The sequence below is a fragment of the Muntiacus reevesi genome, chromosome X (genome assembly GCF_963930625.1).
Source record: "Muntiacus reevesi chromosome X, mMunRee1.1, whole genome shotgun sequence".
In the NCBI taxonomy this organism is placed as follows: Eukaryota; Metazoa; Chordata; class Mammalia; order Artiodactyla; family Cervidae; genus Muntiacus; species Muntiacus reevesi.
Window position 1 is genome coordinate 33,726,214 of NC_089271.1, and position 20,114 is coordinate 33,746,327.

The 20,114-nt window shown below is 40.0% G+C and overlaps 1 protein-coding gene across 1 annotated transcript; it reads right to left on the reverse strand.

Annotated features, from left to right (window-relative positions):
• Positions 1-18,405: 18,405 nt before the first annotated feature.
• LOC136154410 (zinc finger protein 671-like) lies at positions 18,406-19,800 on the reverse strand. The gene has a single exon (XM_065916697.1). The coding sequence runs from the start codon at positions 19,798-19,800 to the stop codon at positions 18,406-18,408; it is 1,395 nt and encodes a 464-aa protein (XP_065772769.1).
• Between the last annotated feature and the right edge of the window lie 314 nt (positions 19,801-20,114).

Here is a 20,114-nt window from a genome sequence, read left to right on the forward strand (position 1 = left end):
GTTTTTTATTTATTGAATATTGCAATTTTCATGTCATCAGATATTATTCTTCTTTTCATTTTGTTCAACCACTTAAAAGTGTAAGAGCCATTTCTAGCTGGCAGACTGTACATAAAGCAAGTGGTGAGTTGGATTTGGCCCACAGGTCATAGTTTGCTGATCCCCACTTTAAGAGGGTCAAGGTCCATGAGATAAAATAAAATTTTATGGTATCTACAATTTGAAAGTATTTTAGATTTGAGGAAATCTCCTAATATTTGACACTATGCACTGATCTAATGGTTGTGGCTATTTTAAAGTGCTAAAATAATCACAAGTTAGCTCTGTATCCTTTACATCTCCTCTGTAGTTACACAACTTATTTATCATCTTCTGCCAAGTTACCAGCAATTTCAACTGTGTTTTTTAACTATTCTGCACCAGAGAGCCAGTACCTGTTTTTGAAATTTAATAATATGTATTGAAAATAACTATACAATAAATGGTTATCAGATCTAAATTACTGGGGATTCCCTGGCTGTCCAGTGGTTAGGACTCTGAGCTCTTACTGCTGAGGGCCCAGGTTTTATTCGTGTTTGGGGAACTAAAATCCCACAAGCTATGGGGTGCAGCCAACAACAACAAACAAATCTGAATTACTAAATGAAGCTAAAAACAAAACCAAATCATGTGCTTATCATATACATGTCATCACACTCGACCTTCCATTTGCTGAAGTATTCTATTTAACTACAGATCTTCAGCCAAAATTTCCTTCACTGTAACTATCTCACTGCCAGAGTTTTAAGGTGAAAACAAACATCGTGAGAAACTCAGCTCAGTTCAGTCGCTCAGTCGTGTCCGACTCTTTGCGACCCCATGGACCACAGCACACCAGGCCTCCCCATCTATCACCAGCTCCTGGAGTTTACTCAAACTCATGTCCATTGAGTCGGCAATGCCATCCAACCATCTCAACCTCTGTCGTCCCCTTCTGACTTCAATCTTTCCCAGCATCAGTGTCTTCTCCAATGAGTCAGTTCTTTACATAGGTGACCAGAGTGTTGGAGTTTCAGCTTCAGCATCAGTCCTTCTAATGAATATTCAGGACTGATTTCCTTTAGGATTGACTGGTTGGATCTCCTTGCAGTCCAAGGGACTCTCAAGAGTCTTCTCCAACACCATATTCAAAAGCATCAATTCTTTGGCGCTCAGCTTTCTTTGTAGTCCAACTCTCAAATCCATACATGACTACTGGAAAAACCACAGCTTTGACTAGACTTTTGTTGGCAAAGCAATGTCTCTGCTTTGAAATAAGCTGTCTAGGTTGGTCATAAGTTTTCTTCCAAGGAGCAAGTGGCTTTTAACTTTATGGCTGTAGTCACCATCTGCAGTGATTTAGGAGCCCCCCAAAATAAAGTCTCACTGTTTCCATTGTTTCCCCCTTTATGTGCCATGAGGTGATGGGACCAGATGCCATGATCTTGGTTTTCTGAATGCTGAACTTCAAGCCAATTTTTTCACTTTCCTCTTTCACTTTCATCAAGAGGCTCTTTAGTTCCTCTTCACTTTCTGCCATAAGTGTGGTGTCACCTGCATATCTGAGGTTATTGATGTTTCTCCCATCAATCTTGATTCCAGCTTGTGCTTCCTCCAGCCCAGCGTTTCTCATGATGTACTCTGCATATAAGTTAAATAAGCAGGGTGACAATATACAGCCTTGATGTACTCTTCTCCTGATTTGGAACCAGTCTGTTGTTCCATGTCCAGTTCTAACTGTTGCTTCTTCTCCTGCACACAGATTTCTCAGGAGGCAGGTCAGGTGGTCTGGTATTCCCATCTCTTGAAGAATTTTCTGCAGTTTGGTGTGCTCCACACAGTCAAAGGCTTTGGCATAGTCAATAAAGCAGAAGCAGATGTTTTTCTGGAACTCTCACTTTTTCTGATGATCCAATGGATGTTGGCAATTTGATCTCTTAAGCTATGTATATTAGATTTGTATGTATATTAATCTAATCCCCCACATTTGAAGAAGAAAGGGTATGGAAATCAATCTCTGTCTAGAAAGGAAAGCAAGAAAATGTAAAGGAAAACTGTCATACTGTCTTAAGGAATTAATGTTCACTCTTGCTCTGCTGCTTCTTTTTTTTTTTTCCTTTTTTCCCTAATGACACGTGTTAGCTTTCTACTCTTGCACAATATAATAGCATACATGTAATGGCCTAAAACAACCTACATTTATTATCTCATAGTCTTTTTGGGTCAGGAGTCAGCACAGTTTATTTGGGTTCTCTGCTCATCTTCATAGAAGGTGACAATCAAGGTGTCAGGTGGCCTGTGTTCTCGTCTGGAGCTTGACATCCTCTTCCAAACTCATGTTTTTGTTTGAAGAATTCAGTTCCTTGTAGTTCCTTGTGATTGTAGGACTGAGGTTTTTCCTTTCTTGAAGACTGATGACTGGAGGTCACCCTCAGTTCCTAGAGGCCCCCAGAGTTCCTTGTTAAATGGAACACTTAAAACATAGCAGCTTACTTTTTGGGGGGCCAAGAGACTCTCTTTTGCTCTAGTGTACTAAGAGGCAGTATTATGATCAGGGGGAATGACTATCCTTTCATCTTTGCTATATTCTGTTGGCTAAGAGCAAGTCATAGGTTCTGGCTGATTTCCAGGGAAGGGGGTTTTATAATATTATGACTCATTGAAAGTTATCTTATGGTAAGTCCACTACTGAGGGCCCAGGTTTTATTCGTGGATTAATATTGATCCAAAATAAATTATCCTTGTGATTCAAATATTAGTCATATAAGAATAATATTGGTTTATGCTCTTAGTGGCTATACACTGGTTCTAAATCTGTAAATATTTCTTAAAAATCTTCCAATTAGAATGCAAAAACTATAGATCAGGGTCTCTCAGTTCAGGTACCAATGATGTTTCAGTTAGAGAGTTTTTTGTTCTGGAATGTATTGTGGGATGTTTTGTGGAATCCCTGGCCTCATCCAAATAGAGGGCAGTAGCATTCCCTTTCCCAGTTGTGACAACCAAAAATATCTCTAGACATTGTCTGGAATACAGGAAGAGGTGCAGGTCTTAGGGCTATACAGGAAAGTAAAATAACATCATTAGTTTTTCTTGCATATCCAAGTGAATGTTGGATAGATAAGTCTGAAACTCTGGAATGAGATTAGAACCAAGATCCATTGGTATTTATATGGTCATTAAAATGAAGAAAGGAGTGGATGAAATCACCCAGGCACAGCGTGTAAAATGAACTGAGTGATGATTTGTATAGAGTCTGTAGGATATGAAAGATAAGGCCAGAGATGGGGAAAAGTTAATTACAGACTTCAAAAAGGAACAGTCAGAGTTAGGATGAGAAAGAGAAGGAAAGGAGAATGATACCATGAAATTGAAGGTAGTTGATAGTATAGCCAAAGAAATGTGATAATTGCTGCCAGAGTATTAAAATCCAGCATAATATCTATTGGATTTGACAATATGAAATCAATTCCTTGGATTATTCAATGTGAAGTCTGGAGGTGCATTGTTCAAAGTCCACTTAAATCTCCTTAATGATAACTGGTTTCAGTCAGGCCAGTTCATACTGATCTTCTCTTAGGAAAAAGAATAATATCATGCAATTTTGTGGTTTCATCCCTGTTTTGTCAAATACTGTATCTTGGCTTTTGGCTAAAGGGATCTCAAAAGAGAGTCATAACTCCCTTTGCTCAACTTCTGTCCTGCGTTTTACAGAGCCCCCATTAAAAGAATCTTTTTAAAATCTTCCTGAAGAGCACAATTGTAGAGAGGAGAGAGAGAACTGAAGCTTAAAATGATTGACTTCTACGGAGCACCATTGATTTTCATACCATTGTTCCTTATTCTTGGCCATATATCTATGTATATATCTTTGTTAAGTATTTGCATTTTCACAGTCTATATAGGAGCTGCCAAGTGTTTTATTTGGCTATTCATAAGGAACTAGCTGTTTTTCTAGAAACTCAGTTTTAAAAAACCTAATCACTTAACTGAATAAACGACGTGTATTTTAGCAATACTAAAAAGGGCCTAAAATGAAATCAGTGATATCCCTATCCACCACACTCTAATTTCACCCCTGGAGTGTAGCCATTGTTTGGAATCTGTTTTCCTTCATTCTTTTCCTTTTTATGTATGGGTAAAAAAACCTTCTCTTGTGGCTCAGCTGGTAAAGAATCCCCTTGCAATGCGGGAGACATGGGTTCGATCTCTGGGTTGGGAAGATCCCCTGGAGAAGAGAAAGGCTACCCACTCCAGTATTCTGGCCTGGAGAATTCCATGGACTGTACAGTCCATGGGGTTGCAGAGAATCGGACACGACTGAGCGATTTTCACTTGTGGGCTTCCCTAGTGGCTCAGCTGGTAAAGAATCCTTGCCTGCAATGCAGGAGACCTGAGTTTGATCCCTGGGTTGGGAAGATCCCCTGGAGAAGGGAGTGGCTACCCACTCTAGTATTCTAGCCTGGAGAAATCCATGGACTGTAGGTCAAACAGTCGGACACGACTGAGTGACTTTCACTTTCACACACAAAAACACCCAAATATATCCTTATGTGGTTAGGGATTTAAAAAATAGATTTTTATGACATTAGTATGATAGAACACATATTATTGGGCATTTTTTTTAAAAAAAATTCTATGTCAAGGGTGTCCTTTCAAGTCAACACATCTGAGTCTGCCATATTCAGTATAATAGAACCGTGGTATTTCAAAGTACTGATGTGAGATTATTAATTTAGTCACTTACCCAGTGATGTATATTCATGTATTGTTCAGTTTGTTATAAACAATGTTTTAATAATGAACATTTATGGTTTATATGGATGCAGTGAAGTAACACTGTTTTCTATATTTTAAATGTTAAATTGTGGGAGGCTTCTCTCATTTTCCCTGATCTAGCTTTGCTTTCTCTCTTCTTTCACTTTCTGGGACTTCCTCTGTTTTTTAAATTGGTTTCCAGTTATATTTTATAACCCCTTATTTACCTCAGTCATCTACCAGTCACATTAAAGGGCTCAACATTTTGGGGAATTATTTGTTGCCGAGTACTTTCAGTCATTTCACCTTTTCTCTGTGTTTTGGTATTTCCTGACTTGCCAGGTGCTTACAGTACCACTAGCTTGGGTTCTAGGAAACCAGGGTTTTTCATTCATAGCAGCTAAAAGGGGTATGTGGTTGGTGCCTCTAGCATTAATGTCAAAGCTGAGCATAGATAGTCTTTAACTAAAATGAATAATTAAGTTAAAATAAAGTCCACCCCTTTCTCTTGATCTTAGCTACTGTCAGTTATGTCACACATTATGGGATGCTTTGAAAAATATAAGTACTTGGCTAGTGGTTTTCTTCTGCTACAGTTTTCTTCAACCATGTTTTACCTTTTAAAAAAATGTTTCTTATTAACCATCAGATTTTAGGAAGTTGATGAGCCTAACTAATATTGTGTAAAATTAGAATACTAGAAAGATAAGGACCCAGGAAATTGAGAAAATTAAAGAGATGTTACACAGGACAAATGTTTCCCATGTCCCTCCCTGTATCCACTTTCTCTATATTAGATTTCTTGATGTAGTCAAGTATTCAAACCTAGAAAATCTATAGGAATTTCCACTAAGACAAATGCCATTGATTCCCATTCTTTCTAGTTCGTGCCACATAATTACTAACATATATTTTGAACATCAGATATTGTATGGAACATAAGAACTGAATTAAAAAATATTTTTCTCTTCAATAATCATGCAATGTGAAAAATCAAAGGGCTCAGAATTGGGTTCTAGTCAGAGCTATTTACAAGCCTTGTGATCTTGATCAAAGTATTTAACCTCTTTCAGGCTTTGGTTTCTTAATATATAAGTTGAGGGGGAGGGGAATAGATTCTCTAAAGAATTTTCTAACTCTGAAATTGTATGACCCGTAAATTCTATTGTGGATAGAATCTCGTTAAACTTGGACCAGTGGTGTCCCATAAAATGAAAATGTCTTGGTATGATTGCCATTGTAATGTGCAAATGTTCTGAAATTAAATCAATAAAGTGAGATCCTTGCTGCTCTTTCATATGCATGGTTATATTGAGTGATGTTAAACAGCTGCTCTATTCTATCATGGCTGTAGCCCTTCAGTTCTGGTTGAAATGGTTCCTGTGTGTATACTGAGAAATAAGGCTAATGCATGATTCAGCGCCTTTATAAATCAAAGATTCTATTACAGGCAGAAAATAGCCCAACAATAGCTATTCTATTACACTTCAGTGGCATTAGAAAAGAGAATACATCAAGTGGAGAACATAGGTCCTCGCTTTTTATTCTGCAATACAATAAAAAGGCTATATAGGTTTTAGCAGTTTCTTCTGTCCAGTCGTTAGTGCATTGACACCTATGTTGAATAACATTGTCTAAGATGTACCTCTATTTTTTCAGAATATCAATTTTCTTCTGTGCATTGGTGAAGAAACTCCCTGTAGCATACAGAATACACAGGATCGTCTTTTCAGTCTAGATCAATTGGTATTTTACTTCTTGAAGTTTAACAAGGAACAACAGCATAAAATCTGAATTAGGACATATATATATATATATATATGTCTTTGTTTTTGTATACAAAATTAGTTGAGTTGATAAAATTGTACTTAATATAAAATTTTATGTGTGAAATGATCCTAAAGGCGTTACTGTTGTGCATTTTTACCTTGCTCTTCCAGTTATACTCTAAGGGCCAGTCCTACGTTTTATTGTATGAAGAAGAGTTAGACATTTATCCTTCCTGCTTCCTATACCATTTTAAGAGGACATGCTTGCAACTGTCACTAAAGTTGCTGGTTAAAAAGTCAACAATTGTAGGCCCCACATGTGATAAGTTGAGTAATTCATGTCACCGCAGTCCCATTTAGTCCAGAATTTCAAACTTACAAAACTTATTTGGCATAGGCAATCAATTAATTTGACAAGAGGCATGATATTAATAAGCAATTTAATATAGGAAACCTGCTCATCATAGATAAGCGTATCACAGACAGCAGCAACTATGGAAAATATGTGGTAAAAATCCTGCTTTATAAAATTTCAAAATGTGTAAGATAAAAATAGAAACGACAAGGATAAGCCCCATTTGCTGAAATTGTTAAGACACAGGAAAGTTTGAGAATGAGTCAGTGAGTAATGGGGAAGGAGGTGGTGGTGGCGGTTTAGTCATTAAGTTTTGTCTGACTCTTTCCACACCATGGACTGTAGCCCACCAGGCTCCTCTGTCCATGGAATTTCCCAGGCAAAAATACTGGAGTGGGTTGCCATTTCCTTCTCTAATGGGGGTAAAAATAGGTATTCTCAAAACTGTAAGTCCCAGCCGTCCATAAACCTGGCTTTTATTTTGATTGTCTCATTAAATTTAATCAATTTTGAATGTAGCCACCTCCATTCTATACAACAGCTTAATAAGAAAATAGTGTTTCCTGGAGAACTTGGTGGAATATATCTACCCTCTAAAGACATAAACTCATGTACTACCATGCTTTGTTGTTTTCGTTTACAGTTAGTATTCAGGAATAGAGAAAAGATTTATTTTCCATGAACAGCAAAATGATCAATTCTGTTCTTATTATGAGGAAGTTAAATAAGGTTTTAATGTCAACTTTGAAAGTGGAATTTACAAACATGCCCTCTCATCATAAGGTGCATTTTTGTATAATAATATATTAAAATAATGCATTCAGCTACTAGAAGCTACACTGTTAAGAGCTACATAAAAGTAACCTGACACATTAAAATAGCCCCCAAGTATCTAATTCTAAACAATATTTCATAAAAATAGATAAGTGAAATAAGTGAAAAATGAAATAATTTAGTAATTTAAAGCTAGAGTTGACTTCACTGTTTTGTTTTTATAATGAAATAAATTTATTTCTGAAACCAAAAGAAATGACACATTAATACACCCTCAGTGAAGTAAAATCAATCCTACAAGTCATTGCTTGACTTTGTGGGTTAGAACTGCTTTCAAAACTTATTATTAGTGTTGTTACCTCAGAGACTTCTCCCTTCATTACCATCGAGGTGAGGTTTCATTTCTTTTAACCACTTGCTACCTTTCAAAATGCAAAGTCATAAGTACAAGCACTTTGAGACTTGATTTTCCTAAACTGAAAGAGATTGAGCTCATTGTCAGTAACTTGTCTCAAATGCAAACTTTCAGAATATACAACTAATGGAAAAATGTTGAAAGAATTGATAGATAAATGAATCATTGGCACATTTAAGGATGAAAATGCTTTTGAAATTGGTTGTTGTGTTTATGGTTGATTCATTTTACCTTCTTTACCATCTTCTTAATTTAGATCTCCCTCAAGCTGCAGAAAAATACAGGGAATCCACTTCTGTCATTTTATTTTATTGCCAAATCAATACTCTAATTTCTTTTCCACATGCTGTTTTCCAAATGTCATGAGATTAGAAGGCTATTTGTTTTTACTCAATTTTAAGTGTTTCTGCATATGAGAGATGTACTGGATTATGTGTGTGCATACCCGATGCATCTCCAAGGGAAACAATAGCAAAAATAGCTCACCAATCAACAGGTTTAAAATCTAACAGAATTGTTTCCAATGTAGCGCAACCCTTTACTGCAGGGTTGAGCAAAGCACATTTAGCTCACCATTATTTCTTCATCCCTTTCATTTCCTTATGAAAAATGAGTCTTGCTTTGATCTGTTTTTTATTTATACATGCATTAAATCAAGAAACTACATGATATAATTTATACATTCTGGAACTGATTGAATACTCTTATCAACTCAAAACAGTGCTTATATATTGTCATAACTACCTATCAACAGACTAATAAAGATTATGTATTATTCTTGAAGTAGCATCTCTAACAGAGTTGGGTTTGTTTTTCATCCAAGATAATTTTATCACTCCCTATCATTCTTTAACTGAATATGTTCATTTGAACAGGAGAACTGAAAAAATTATTTTGCTTAAATAGGACATTTGATTTCACTAAGGAAATGAATTTCTTTTCCTTCTCAGAAATTTGCAACTGAACATTGCAGAGTAGTATATACAAAATTTAAATAAAAAGGATATGTGTGCCTTACATTTAATTTTCTTATTCTAATTGTGTTTTTTCAATTGAAGAAATTCATATTTAAGCTGCACAGCATAAAGTTGAAAAATTAGTTGAAATTATCTAATGGATTTGAATTTAAATAGACAATCTAAGAAAAAAGTCAGATCTCAATGTTCCCTATCGGGAAGAGATTATATTAATAGCTTATACCACAGAAGAACTGTACAAAAAGGCTCTTAATGACCCAGTTAACCACGATGATGTGGTCACTTACCTAGAGCCAGACATCCTGGAGTGTAAAGTCAAGTGGGTCTTAGGAAGCATTACTACAAACAAAGCTAGTGGAGGTGATGGAATTCCAGCTGAGCTATTTAAAATCCTAAAAAATGATACTGTTAAAGTGCTGCACTCATTATGCCAGCAAATTTGGAAAACTCAGCAGTGATCATAGGACTGGAAAAGGTCAGTTTTCATTCCAATCCCAAAGAAAGACAATGCCAAATAATGTTCAAATTCCCGCACAATTGTGCTCATTTCACATGCCAGCAAGATTATGCTCAAAATCCTTCAAGCTAGGCTTCAGCAGTATGTGAACCGAGAACTTCTAGATGTATAAGCTGAATTTAGAAAAGGCAGAGGAACCAGAGATCAAATTACTACCGTATGCTAGATTATAGATAAAGCAAGGGAAGCCAGAAAAAATTCTACTTCTGCTTCATTGACTATGCTAAAGCTTTTGACTGTGTGGATCACAACAAACTGTGGAATATTCTTAAAGAGATGGGAATACTAGACTACCTTATCTACCTTCTGAGAAACCTATATGTCGGACAAGAAGCAACAGTTAGAACCGGACATGGAACAATCAGGTCAGTTCAGTCACTCAGTCATGTCCTACTCTTTGCGACCCCATGGACTGCAGCATGCCAGGCTTCCCTGTCCATCACCAGCTTCCAGAGACTGCTCAAACTCGTGTTCATTGAGTCAGTGATGCCATCCAACCATCTCATCCTCTGTTGTCCCCTTCTCCTCCTGCCTTCAATCTTTTCCAGCATCAGGGTCTTTTCCAATGAGTCAGTTCTTTGCATCAGATGGCCAAAGTATTGGAGCTTTAGCTTCAGCATAAGTCCTTCTAATGAATATTCAGGACTGATTTCCTTTAGGAATGACTGGTTGGATCTCTTTGCAGTCCAAGGGACTCTCATGAGTTTTCTCCAACACCACAGTTCAAAAGCATCAATTCTTTGGTGCTCAGCTTTATAGTCCAACTCTCAAATCCATACAAGACTACTGGAGAAACCATAGCTTTGACTAGATGGACCTTTGTCGGCAGTGTCTCTGCTTTTTAATATGCTGTCTAGGTTGGTCATAGCTTTTCTTCCAAGGAGGAAGCATCTTTTAATTTCATGGCTGCAGTCACCAACTTCAGTGATTTTGGAGCCCAAGACACTAAGGTCTCTCACTGTTTCCATTGTTTCCCCATCTATTTGCCATGAAGTGATGGGACCAGATGCTATGATCTTAGTTTTTTGAATGTTGAGATTGAAGGCAGGAGGAGAAGGGGACAACAGAGGATGAGATAGTTGGATGGCATCACTGACTCAATGGACATGAATTTGAGTAAATTCCAGGAGTTGGTGATGGACAGGGAGGCCTGGTGTGCTGCAGTCCATGGAGTCGCAGAGTCTGACACGACTGAGCAACTGAACTGAACTGAACTTTCACTCTCCTCTTTCACTTTCATCAAGAGGCTCTTTAGTTCCTCTTCACCTTCTGCCATAAGGGTGGTGTCATCTGCATATCTGAGGTTGTCGATGTTTCTCCTGGCAATCTTGATTTCACTTGTGCTTCATCCAGCCCAGTGTTTTGCATGATATACTCTGCATATAAGTTAAATAAGCAGGGTGACAATATACAGGCTTGAGGTACTCCTTTCCCAGTGTGGAACCAGTCTGTGTCTGGTTCTAACTGTTGCTTCTTGACCTGCATACAGATTTCTCAAGAGGCAGGTAAGGTGGACACACATGGAACAATGGACTGGTTCAAAATTGGGAAAGGAGTCCATCAAGGCTGTATATTGTCACCCTGCTTATTTAACTTCTATGCAAAGTACATCATGTGAAATACCAGGCTGAATGAAGCACAAGCTGGAATCAAGCTTGCTGGAAGAAATATCAACAACTTCAGGTATGCAGATGATACCAATCTAATGGCAGAAAGTGAAGAGGAACCTCTTCATCAAGGGCCTCTTGATGAAGGTGAAAGAAGAGAGTGAAAAAGCTAGCTTAAATTTCAGAATTCAAAAAACAAAGATCATGGTATCCGGTCCTATCACTTCACGGCAAATAGATGGGGAAAATGTCAAAACAGTGTCAAATTTCATTTTCTTGGGCTCCAAAATCAATGCAGATGGTGACTGCAGCTATGAAATTAAAAGATGTTTGCTCCTTCGAAGAATAGTTACGCCAAACGTAGAGACTGTATTCAAAAGTAGAGATATCACTTTGTTGACAAAGGTCCGTATAGTCAAAGCTATGGTTTTTCCAGTAGTTATGTATGGATGTGAAAGTTGGACCATAAAAAAGACTGAATGCCAAAGAATTGGTGCTTTTGAGAATTGAGAATTGAGACGTGCTTTTGAGAATTGGTGCTTGAGAGTCCCTTGGACTACAAGGAGATCAAACCAGTCAATCCTGAGGGAAATCAACTCTGAAGATTCATTGGAAGGACTGATGCTGAAGCTGAAGCTCCAGTACTTTGGCCACCTGATGCGAAGAGCTGATTCACTGGAAAAGACCCTGATGCTGGGAAAAATAGAGAGCAAGATAAGGGAGCAGCAGAGGATTAGTTGGTTGGATGGCATCACTGACTCAGTGGACATGAGTTTGAGCAAACTCTGGGAGATAGTGAAGGTCAGGGAAGCCTGGTGTGCTGCCGTTCATGGGGTTGCAACGAGTTGGACACAACTTAGAGACTGAACAACAGCAACAGATACCTAATTGTGATTCCCAAACAGACATCTAGGAAGTTGAAAACCTGAGGTAAGGTGAGAGGAAGAAGGTAGCAGAAACACTGAGAAAATACTGCATTAGATGTTTTAGTGCCTGCTAATCATGAAGAAAATTCTCTGGTGCCTGAAGTTCATAATAAATATCAATTAGGAATTCTGAAATCAGCTTTTCTCACCATATTTTCTGTGTCTGTACTTAACAGTAATTCAAATTCAAATTCTTTGAATGCCAAAGTTCTTTACAAACAACTGGTGTCTGTCTAGGGCTACTGCATTGTATTTGCAAAGACTGCTTACTGCAGAGTGACCAAATCCACATGCCCTGGTGCTGAGCTGCATTCATTAGGATGCACACAGGCACAAAGGTGTTGTATCCTGCCTCTACCTACCTCTACCTCAAGGGTAATTGCTTCCTCTGGAACATGCCTTAACACCACTCCCCCTGCTTCCCCACACTCAGTTCCTAAAGATATCCACATTCTAATCTCAGGAACCTGTAATGCTACTTTATATAGGGGAAAAAATGTCTTTGCAGATATGGTTAAGGTAGGGATTTTGAGATGAGCTATCCTGATTGTCTGGGTGAGCCCCAAATGCAATCACATGTAAACTTATGAGAGAGAGGCAGAGGAAAATTGGACAGATACAAAAGAGGAGGTCAGGTGACTATGGAGGTGGCAACTAGAGTTATGCAGACATACGATGAGGAATACTGGCAACCACCAGAAGCTGGAAGAGGCAAGGAACAGGTTATGCATCAGAGACTCTGGAGGGAGCATGACTCTAGTGACACCTGACTTCAGCCCAGTGAAACTGATATAAGGCTTCCAGAACTGTGAAGAACAAATTTCAGTTTTTTTAAACAAACCAAGTTCATGCTAATTTGTTACAATAGCCACATCAAACTAACACACTGTCGAAAGTGTCCCATTTTGGAAGACAGATGTTCACTCTATTTCCATCTCAGCTACTGCACAATTTCTTGACTGTCCTTACACCCCATTCTATTTCTCCTTATTCTCAGCTGATGAATATAACATCCATTTTATCAGTAAAGGGGCCTATTCAGATAAAGTTCTCCATGTCTGCTCTCCAATTTATCCATAATATGCATGAATATTAATCTTTACCTCCCTCTTGCTACTCCTGGAAGTTTTAGTCCCACATTTGTACTCTTGACCCAAGTTCCTCCTTGCCTTTTGATAATACTTTATCATTCAAAAATTTTTCCCACCTCTCTAGCTTTCTATTCCTTCTTTTCAATCGGTAAATATACCCACATATGCACACAAATACACTCAAATAGCCTTTGACACTTAAGTCCTCCCTATTTATGTGTGTGTGTGTGTGTGTGTGTTAGTCTCTCAGTGATGTCCGACTCTCTGTGACCCCATGGACTATATAGCAGGCCAGGCTCCTCTGTCCATGGGATTCTCTAGGCAAGAATACTAGAGTGGGTTGCCATTTCTTCCTCCAAGGGGTCTTTCCAGCCCAGGGATCGAACCTGGGTCTCCTGCATTGCAGGCAGATTTTTTACCTTCTGAGCTACTACTAGGGAAGCCCTCTGTATATGTATACGGACACAAAAGCTTTTTCACTCTTTCCTATTCTGAGAACTTTATTTTGATTAAATTACATGATATAGACAGACAGATAAATAGATGTATTTATATAGTGTGAAGCCCTGACACTCAGATTTTTTTTTTCCTTTTTTGTAATGCAAGTGCCTGACTTAAGCTTTATGGGGGCATCCACTTCAAAGAGGCATTCCCTTCAATGATGGCCATCTCAGATAAAAACCAGCCACATGACTAAGAGATTGCAGGTTGCTTATCTGCACCCCCCACCCCCAACTTCCCCCCACCCCTTTTTAGAGGTCTTGGTTGATTCCAATAACTGATCATTTGGGCCAATGTTTTCTCTCTTCCTCAGCTTTAAATTCCCACTCTTATGTTTTATTTTTTATTATTTTTAGTAATATTTTTACTTATTTATCTGCTGTGTTGGACTTTCATTGCTGCATGGGTGTTTCTCCAGTTGGGGTGAGCAGGGGTTACTCTAGTTGTGGTGCATGGCTTTCTCATTGCAGTGGCTTCTCTTGTGGAGCATGGGCTCTAGGCATGTGGGCTTTCTTTAGTAGTTGCAGCTTCTGGGCTCTGGAGCACAGGCTCCATAGTTGTGGTGCATGGGATTAGTTGCTCTGCAGCTTGTGAGATCTTCCTGGATCAGGGATCGAACCCTTGTCTTCTGCATTGGCAGGTGGATTCTTTACCACTGAGCCTCCAGCCCCAATACTGGCTACTAATAGTCTGAGACTAGTACACAGAATAATATGTATACACAAACAGTTAAAATATTTTTTCAAATAATTTATTATGGCTTATTTTTAAAAAATCCTCCTTTTCAACTCTTGTTCATTCTCAGAGGTGATCATTTTCAAGTCTTTTAGCTGTATTATTTTTACATATAATATACTGTGAAATAATATATAAATATATATTGGTCTCTGCCCCTGTTTCCTGGCATAGAGCTCCTAAAACCCTTGGAATTTCCTAAGTGACAAGAACTAGGAGCATCTTTTGTTCTGATATTTGGTCTTTGACCCCAGTTTCTGACATAGAGCTCTTAAATCTCTTGGAATTTCCTGGTTGATAGCAGTGTTCTGGTTCTAATGAGATAATTCTTGGTGCACTCCTAGATAGCTTCAGGTGGGGGCTAGTAACCAGAAAGCCATGATCGGAAGCTTGGAACTTTCAGATCTAACCCCCGTTGTCCTGGGAGAGGAGAGAGGCTGGAGATTGAGTTAACAATTGATTATGCCTACATGATGAAGCCTGCATAAAAATTCCAAAAGTATGGGGCTTGGGAGCTTCCAGGTTTGTGAACACACCTACATGATGGGAGAGTGACCCACCCCAATTCCACAGGGACAGAAGCCCCTATGCTCAAGACCTAGCCCTATGCCTCTCTTAATCTGACTGTGCATTCGTGTTGTTTAAGATATCCTTTGTAATGAATTGGCAATAGCAAGTAAAACAATTTTCCTGGGTTATATGAGCCATTCCAGGAAATTATTAACCTCAAGAAGGGGCTCGTGGAAATCTCTGATTTGTAGCCAAGTCAGAAGTGTCAGTAACCTGGGGACCTACTACTTCTAATTGGAATTTGAAGGGAGGGGCAGTCTTGTGGGACCGAGCCCTTAACCTGTGAAGTCTGTGCTATCTCCGGTTAGTTCCAGAATTGAATTCAACCGCAGGATGCTAAGCTGGTATTGGAGAGTTGGCCTGTATGGGAAAAATTTCACATCTGGTAATCAGAAGTATTGTGAGTAAAGGTAAACAGTGTGGTTTTGCCATAGACATATACTTTCACAGCTGTTTCTTGATTTTTCAGTTTTACCACGTGCTCTCAACTTTCATTTCAGAAACTGAGTACTGCTCATCAATCTCTATGTGCTTCTCTAGAGCCAATCTCTGCCTCTCTTTGCTCTGTTCCATGCCCTGGGAGGATGACCTCCATAGACTGGATCACCAGAGCCCCCTTGAGCTTTGCTTAGAATTTGTATTTTGCCAATGACAGGTAAGGTCAGGAGCAAAGAAAAGTCAGGTGTCTATTTGCCCTCCCTGAAGATCCTTCCCAGCCAGATTCCACCTTAATAGTGGCTGTGTTGCCCTATTGATGGCGACAGCTCCACTGGGGGGCCTTTTCCCAGTTATGTCCTGTAGTTCCAGTAGCTCTGCTTTCTCCTTTGCCTTCTTTTATAAGACTGGGAATAGTTTCCTACTGTTGTGAGACTCTGGGTACATCACTCCTTCTATTGGGTTCCTTAATCCTTCCCTTAACTCTATGAATAGTCATTTCATTAAATTCTTTTAATGTTGTCTGCAAAAACCGCAACTAAAGAATATGTAGCTCCTGTATTTCTTACACACTTATCTTCTTCCTCCCATTCTTTCAGCATAGTTAGTTACAAGTTAGGATATTGAAGAGGAAAAGTTAAAATTTTACATAACCTCCTTCTCCTTCTGCCTCCGTAACTCGGCTTGCCCCTTGCAAAGTCTAGATCACATAGGTCACATAGTCTCAGAAAATGGGGACTTGCAATACTAGGAACTGGAGTTTATCTCACTCACCCTTGTCCTGCTCTTTGCAATTGCCCAGCCCCTGCAAACCTGCTTGATCATGCCTGTCCAGGTCAGGCAGCCCTTCTCCCCATCTTGACTGCTCTTCCCACATGTGTGAAACCCCTTAGTTTAAACCACCCTATTAACAACTAGTGTTGCCCACTACAGTCTGTCTATAAAAACTCTGTAATCCCTTTGTTGGGGGCTCAGAGCTTGGATTGTTAACTCCTCTGGGCCCACCGGCATAATAAACCTGAGTTCTCCAACTCTCTGAGTGTGGTGCTTGGTTTCTTGAGTACTGGTTTCTGCAACAACATAACCACACAAAATAGGACTTAAGAAAAAAGTACTTTTAAGGTGTATTTAAACAGAAGGAGTTTAATTCAGAGAATTGGCTACTCAGTTGATGGTTTTCTTGGGAACCCAAAATTAGGGGGAAGTGGGGCCACAGACAGATTAGTATCAGCACAAAACAATTACCATTCCTAGGCTAGAGGGACAAAGCTATGGTGGTATGACTGGTTTCCAGGGCCCAAGATCACTTGGTAAATGCTCGAAACATGGCAGAACTGTCTGGACGGGCTACTGCAGCAAAGGAGGTACAGACATTCCTAGAAAAACCAGATGAAGCACAGAGGGCATAGAAGAAACCTGGATTCCTGCCCTTCAGTCCCCCTACAGTGCTTCCTACTGGCTGAACCTACATGGAAGCCAGAGGACAAGAAAACTTGGAAATGTAATGTACAGGAACTGTACTTCTGAGGTACAGAAAAATCCCAGGGAAATTCTCAGTTACTTGAATTCTTTTATGTAAGCCACCATTCAACCCAGGCTTTATCAAACTATTAGATCCCCTTCCAGCCATGCTTCACCTTGCCATTAAATGCCAAATCTCAGGTATTACCATCTTGACAAATTTTACCTTATTTAACCTTATGTTCTAGTCTGGGTCCAGCAAGCTTAAAACCCATTCCCACAATACTTCCTGATTTCTTGCTTATACAAATCAACAAGAACTTGCAGTTACATTGAATACAGGTGCTATTTCATCTTTGTATCTTTGTATCTGCCCTGCACCATGACAGAACATTGCCCTTTCAAGGGCAATGTGGAGGCAATGGGCTTCCCAGGTGGTGCAGTGGTAAAGAACCTGCCTGCCACTGCAGGAGATGCAGGAGACTTGTGTTGAGAAGATCCCCTGGAGGAGGAAATGACAACCCATTCCAGTATTCTTGCCTGGAAAATCCCATAGACAAGAGAGCCTGGTGGGCTACACTCCATGGAGTCCTAAAGAGTCAGACACGACTGAGTATGAAAGCATGTGTGTGAGACAGAGAGACCATGGAGGTAATAAGAGTGGTGAGGTTTGTTCTTGAGGAGTTGCCTTTCTTTTGCAAGGAAACTGCCTCTGTGACGTCATTAAAGATACTTTTTTTTTCTTTTTTTGCTTCAACTAAGTTTTATTTTTAATAGACAGAACCTGGAAATGACCTAAATGTTTGTTAATAATTGATAGATAAACAACTGTATAACATTCACACACAGGGAAATATTACTCAACAGCAAAAAGGAATAACATATGAATATTCCCCAAACAGTAGATAATCTTGAAACAGTTATGGTTACTGATGGAAGGTAGGGGAAAAAACCAAAAGTCATACTGATTACATTTATATAAAATTCTAGATAAAGCAAACTAGTAAATAATGAAATAAATCAACAGTTGCATGTGGATTAGGGAGGGACAAGAGGAAGAGATCATTAAGGAGCATGAGAAAACTTTTGTGGGTAATGATATGTTCATTACCTTAACTGTTCTTACAATTTAAGTAAGTGCAATTATATAAGTTTCAGTTATAAACGAATGAAGCTGTTAAGAGATAAAATGGTCCTACATAAAAAAATCTGGATCTCCCATTTCTTTGGGAAAACCAACCAACCTTATATGTGTGCTGCAGGCAGTCCCAAGGTTGGGTGATTTTGATGCTGGTGAAATCCATCTCAGTAAGCTCACGTAGAGTCAATACTGCTCATAGGAAACAGAAACTTTTGGAAAACTGCAGTGGATTCCAGATCTTTTCCACAGGAGCTGGGTCATGTCCACACTGAAACTACCAAGAGGTAAGGAAAGTGGATCCCCAGTGGGTTCATGGCATTCGTGATTCCATCTAGGAAATAGGAGAGAGAGAATGTCAGTTGGACTCAGCTAAGAACATTGGCGTAAGAGCCACACGGTCTTTAGTCTGTCTGCTGATAGAAGTGGGGCAGTTTCTACAACAGACACTAGCAAGGATATACCTCAGGCCAAGGGAAGGTTCTGGGAAGGTTAGAAAATATAAAGTAGCTCCTGAATACTTTCCACATACCTGGTGATCGATGTTGTCTTGCTCATTTGCTGAATGACTGAGGCCTTGCTCCAGTGTGACTTCTCTCTCGTTAGCCAAGGCTGGTACCAACATATTTCCTAAAATCAGTCTTCTCTGCAGGTTTTCTATGGTGTGGTTTTTATTGTGGAGATTGAGGTGGGACTTGCTGATGTATGATTTTCCGCACTCATTGCATATGTAAGGTCTTATTCCACTATGAAGTCTCTTATGAACTTTAACATAGGAACTGCGTGAAAAGGTCTTCCCACACTCATCACACAGCAAAGACCTCTCTTTAGTGTGGACTTTCTGGTGATTATTAAATAGGTCTCTGCAGTTAAAGACTCTCCCACATGTGTTGCATCTGTAAGACATTTCTGGTATGTAGAATTCCTGCTGCTGGACACCTTCCTCCTGGTTACAAGCTCCCTCACTTCCACTGTACTGGTACTCACTTTGTCCAGTGTGAAAGGTCTCCTTATATTCAGCACTCGCGCATGGATTCTCCGCGTTGTGAGTACCACGGTGCTGCACAACTCCAGAACTGGCTGAGATGTCTTCCTCACCCTTGTCACAGGTACAGGCCTGCCCTAACCCGTGGCATCTGTGGCTATTCACGGAGAAGGCCTGGTCCCTTTCTCTTCTAGCTACTGTCCCTCCACTCTGCCAACTCTCCATTGGGCCAAGACTTACACTGAGTGGGAAAGCTCTTCCATATGATCCACACGTATATGGTTGCTGCTCAGAAGAGGTTTCTGGCTGCCCAGCCAGCTGAAAAACGCCACTGAAGGTTGGGTTCCACATGTCACGTAGGTGGCTGTTTTGGATGGAAGGCACCACCTGCAGACTTTGCACATTTGATATTTTTATAGACATACCCTGCTCAGAAGAGGCATCTCTATCCTCCACACTAGGGCCAGGGCTAGGGCCAGGGCTAGGGCCAGGGCTTTCCTGGCTTACCTCTGCCACTGCCGCAGCTATGCCTATCCTGGCAGGAACCTCGGGTGCTCTCTCTCGCTTTGGTGGAGCAATCAAATGATATCTGTGATAGTCAAGCCCCACTGACATTACCAGTCCAAAGTTGTCCATCATCGTCTTATAGTACAGGCGTTTCTGACTGTCAGTGAGCAGGTCCCACTCCTCTCTAGTAAAGTCGATGAATACATCCTCAAAGGTCACGATGGGGCAGAGTGAGTCCGTGTTTGGTGCGGCATCCGCCATTGTCAAAGTACCGAAGCACTGCGTAGGCGAGCTTGCGTAGGCGCCAGGGAACAGGCACGGTCGTCTGCCTCACTGGCGGGGGTACGGAGTCTCACTTCACACTAACCTCGAAGTAGGGCAGGACAGAGTCTGCAAAGCAGAGATAAATCCCGATTGTGGAGGTAGGTCCCAGTTGCAAAATGGCCCTCTGCTCGGTGCGGTGCAGAGGCGCCGGCAGAAGAGCAGCTTCCGTCTGGTGCTTCGGTGCTTCGGGGTCAACCGGAACTAAAAACAAGTGTGTATGAATGCCTCGAGGCCGGAAGTCCCGCCCAGAT

Excerpts from the sequence above, each read along its gene's own strand:
- LOC136154410 (XM_065916697.1), bottom strand. The coding sequence starts at position 19,800 with ATGGCGGATGCCGCACCAAACACGGACTCACTCTGCCCCATCGTGACC.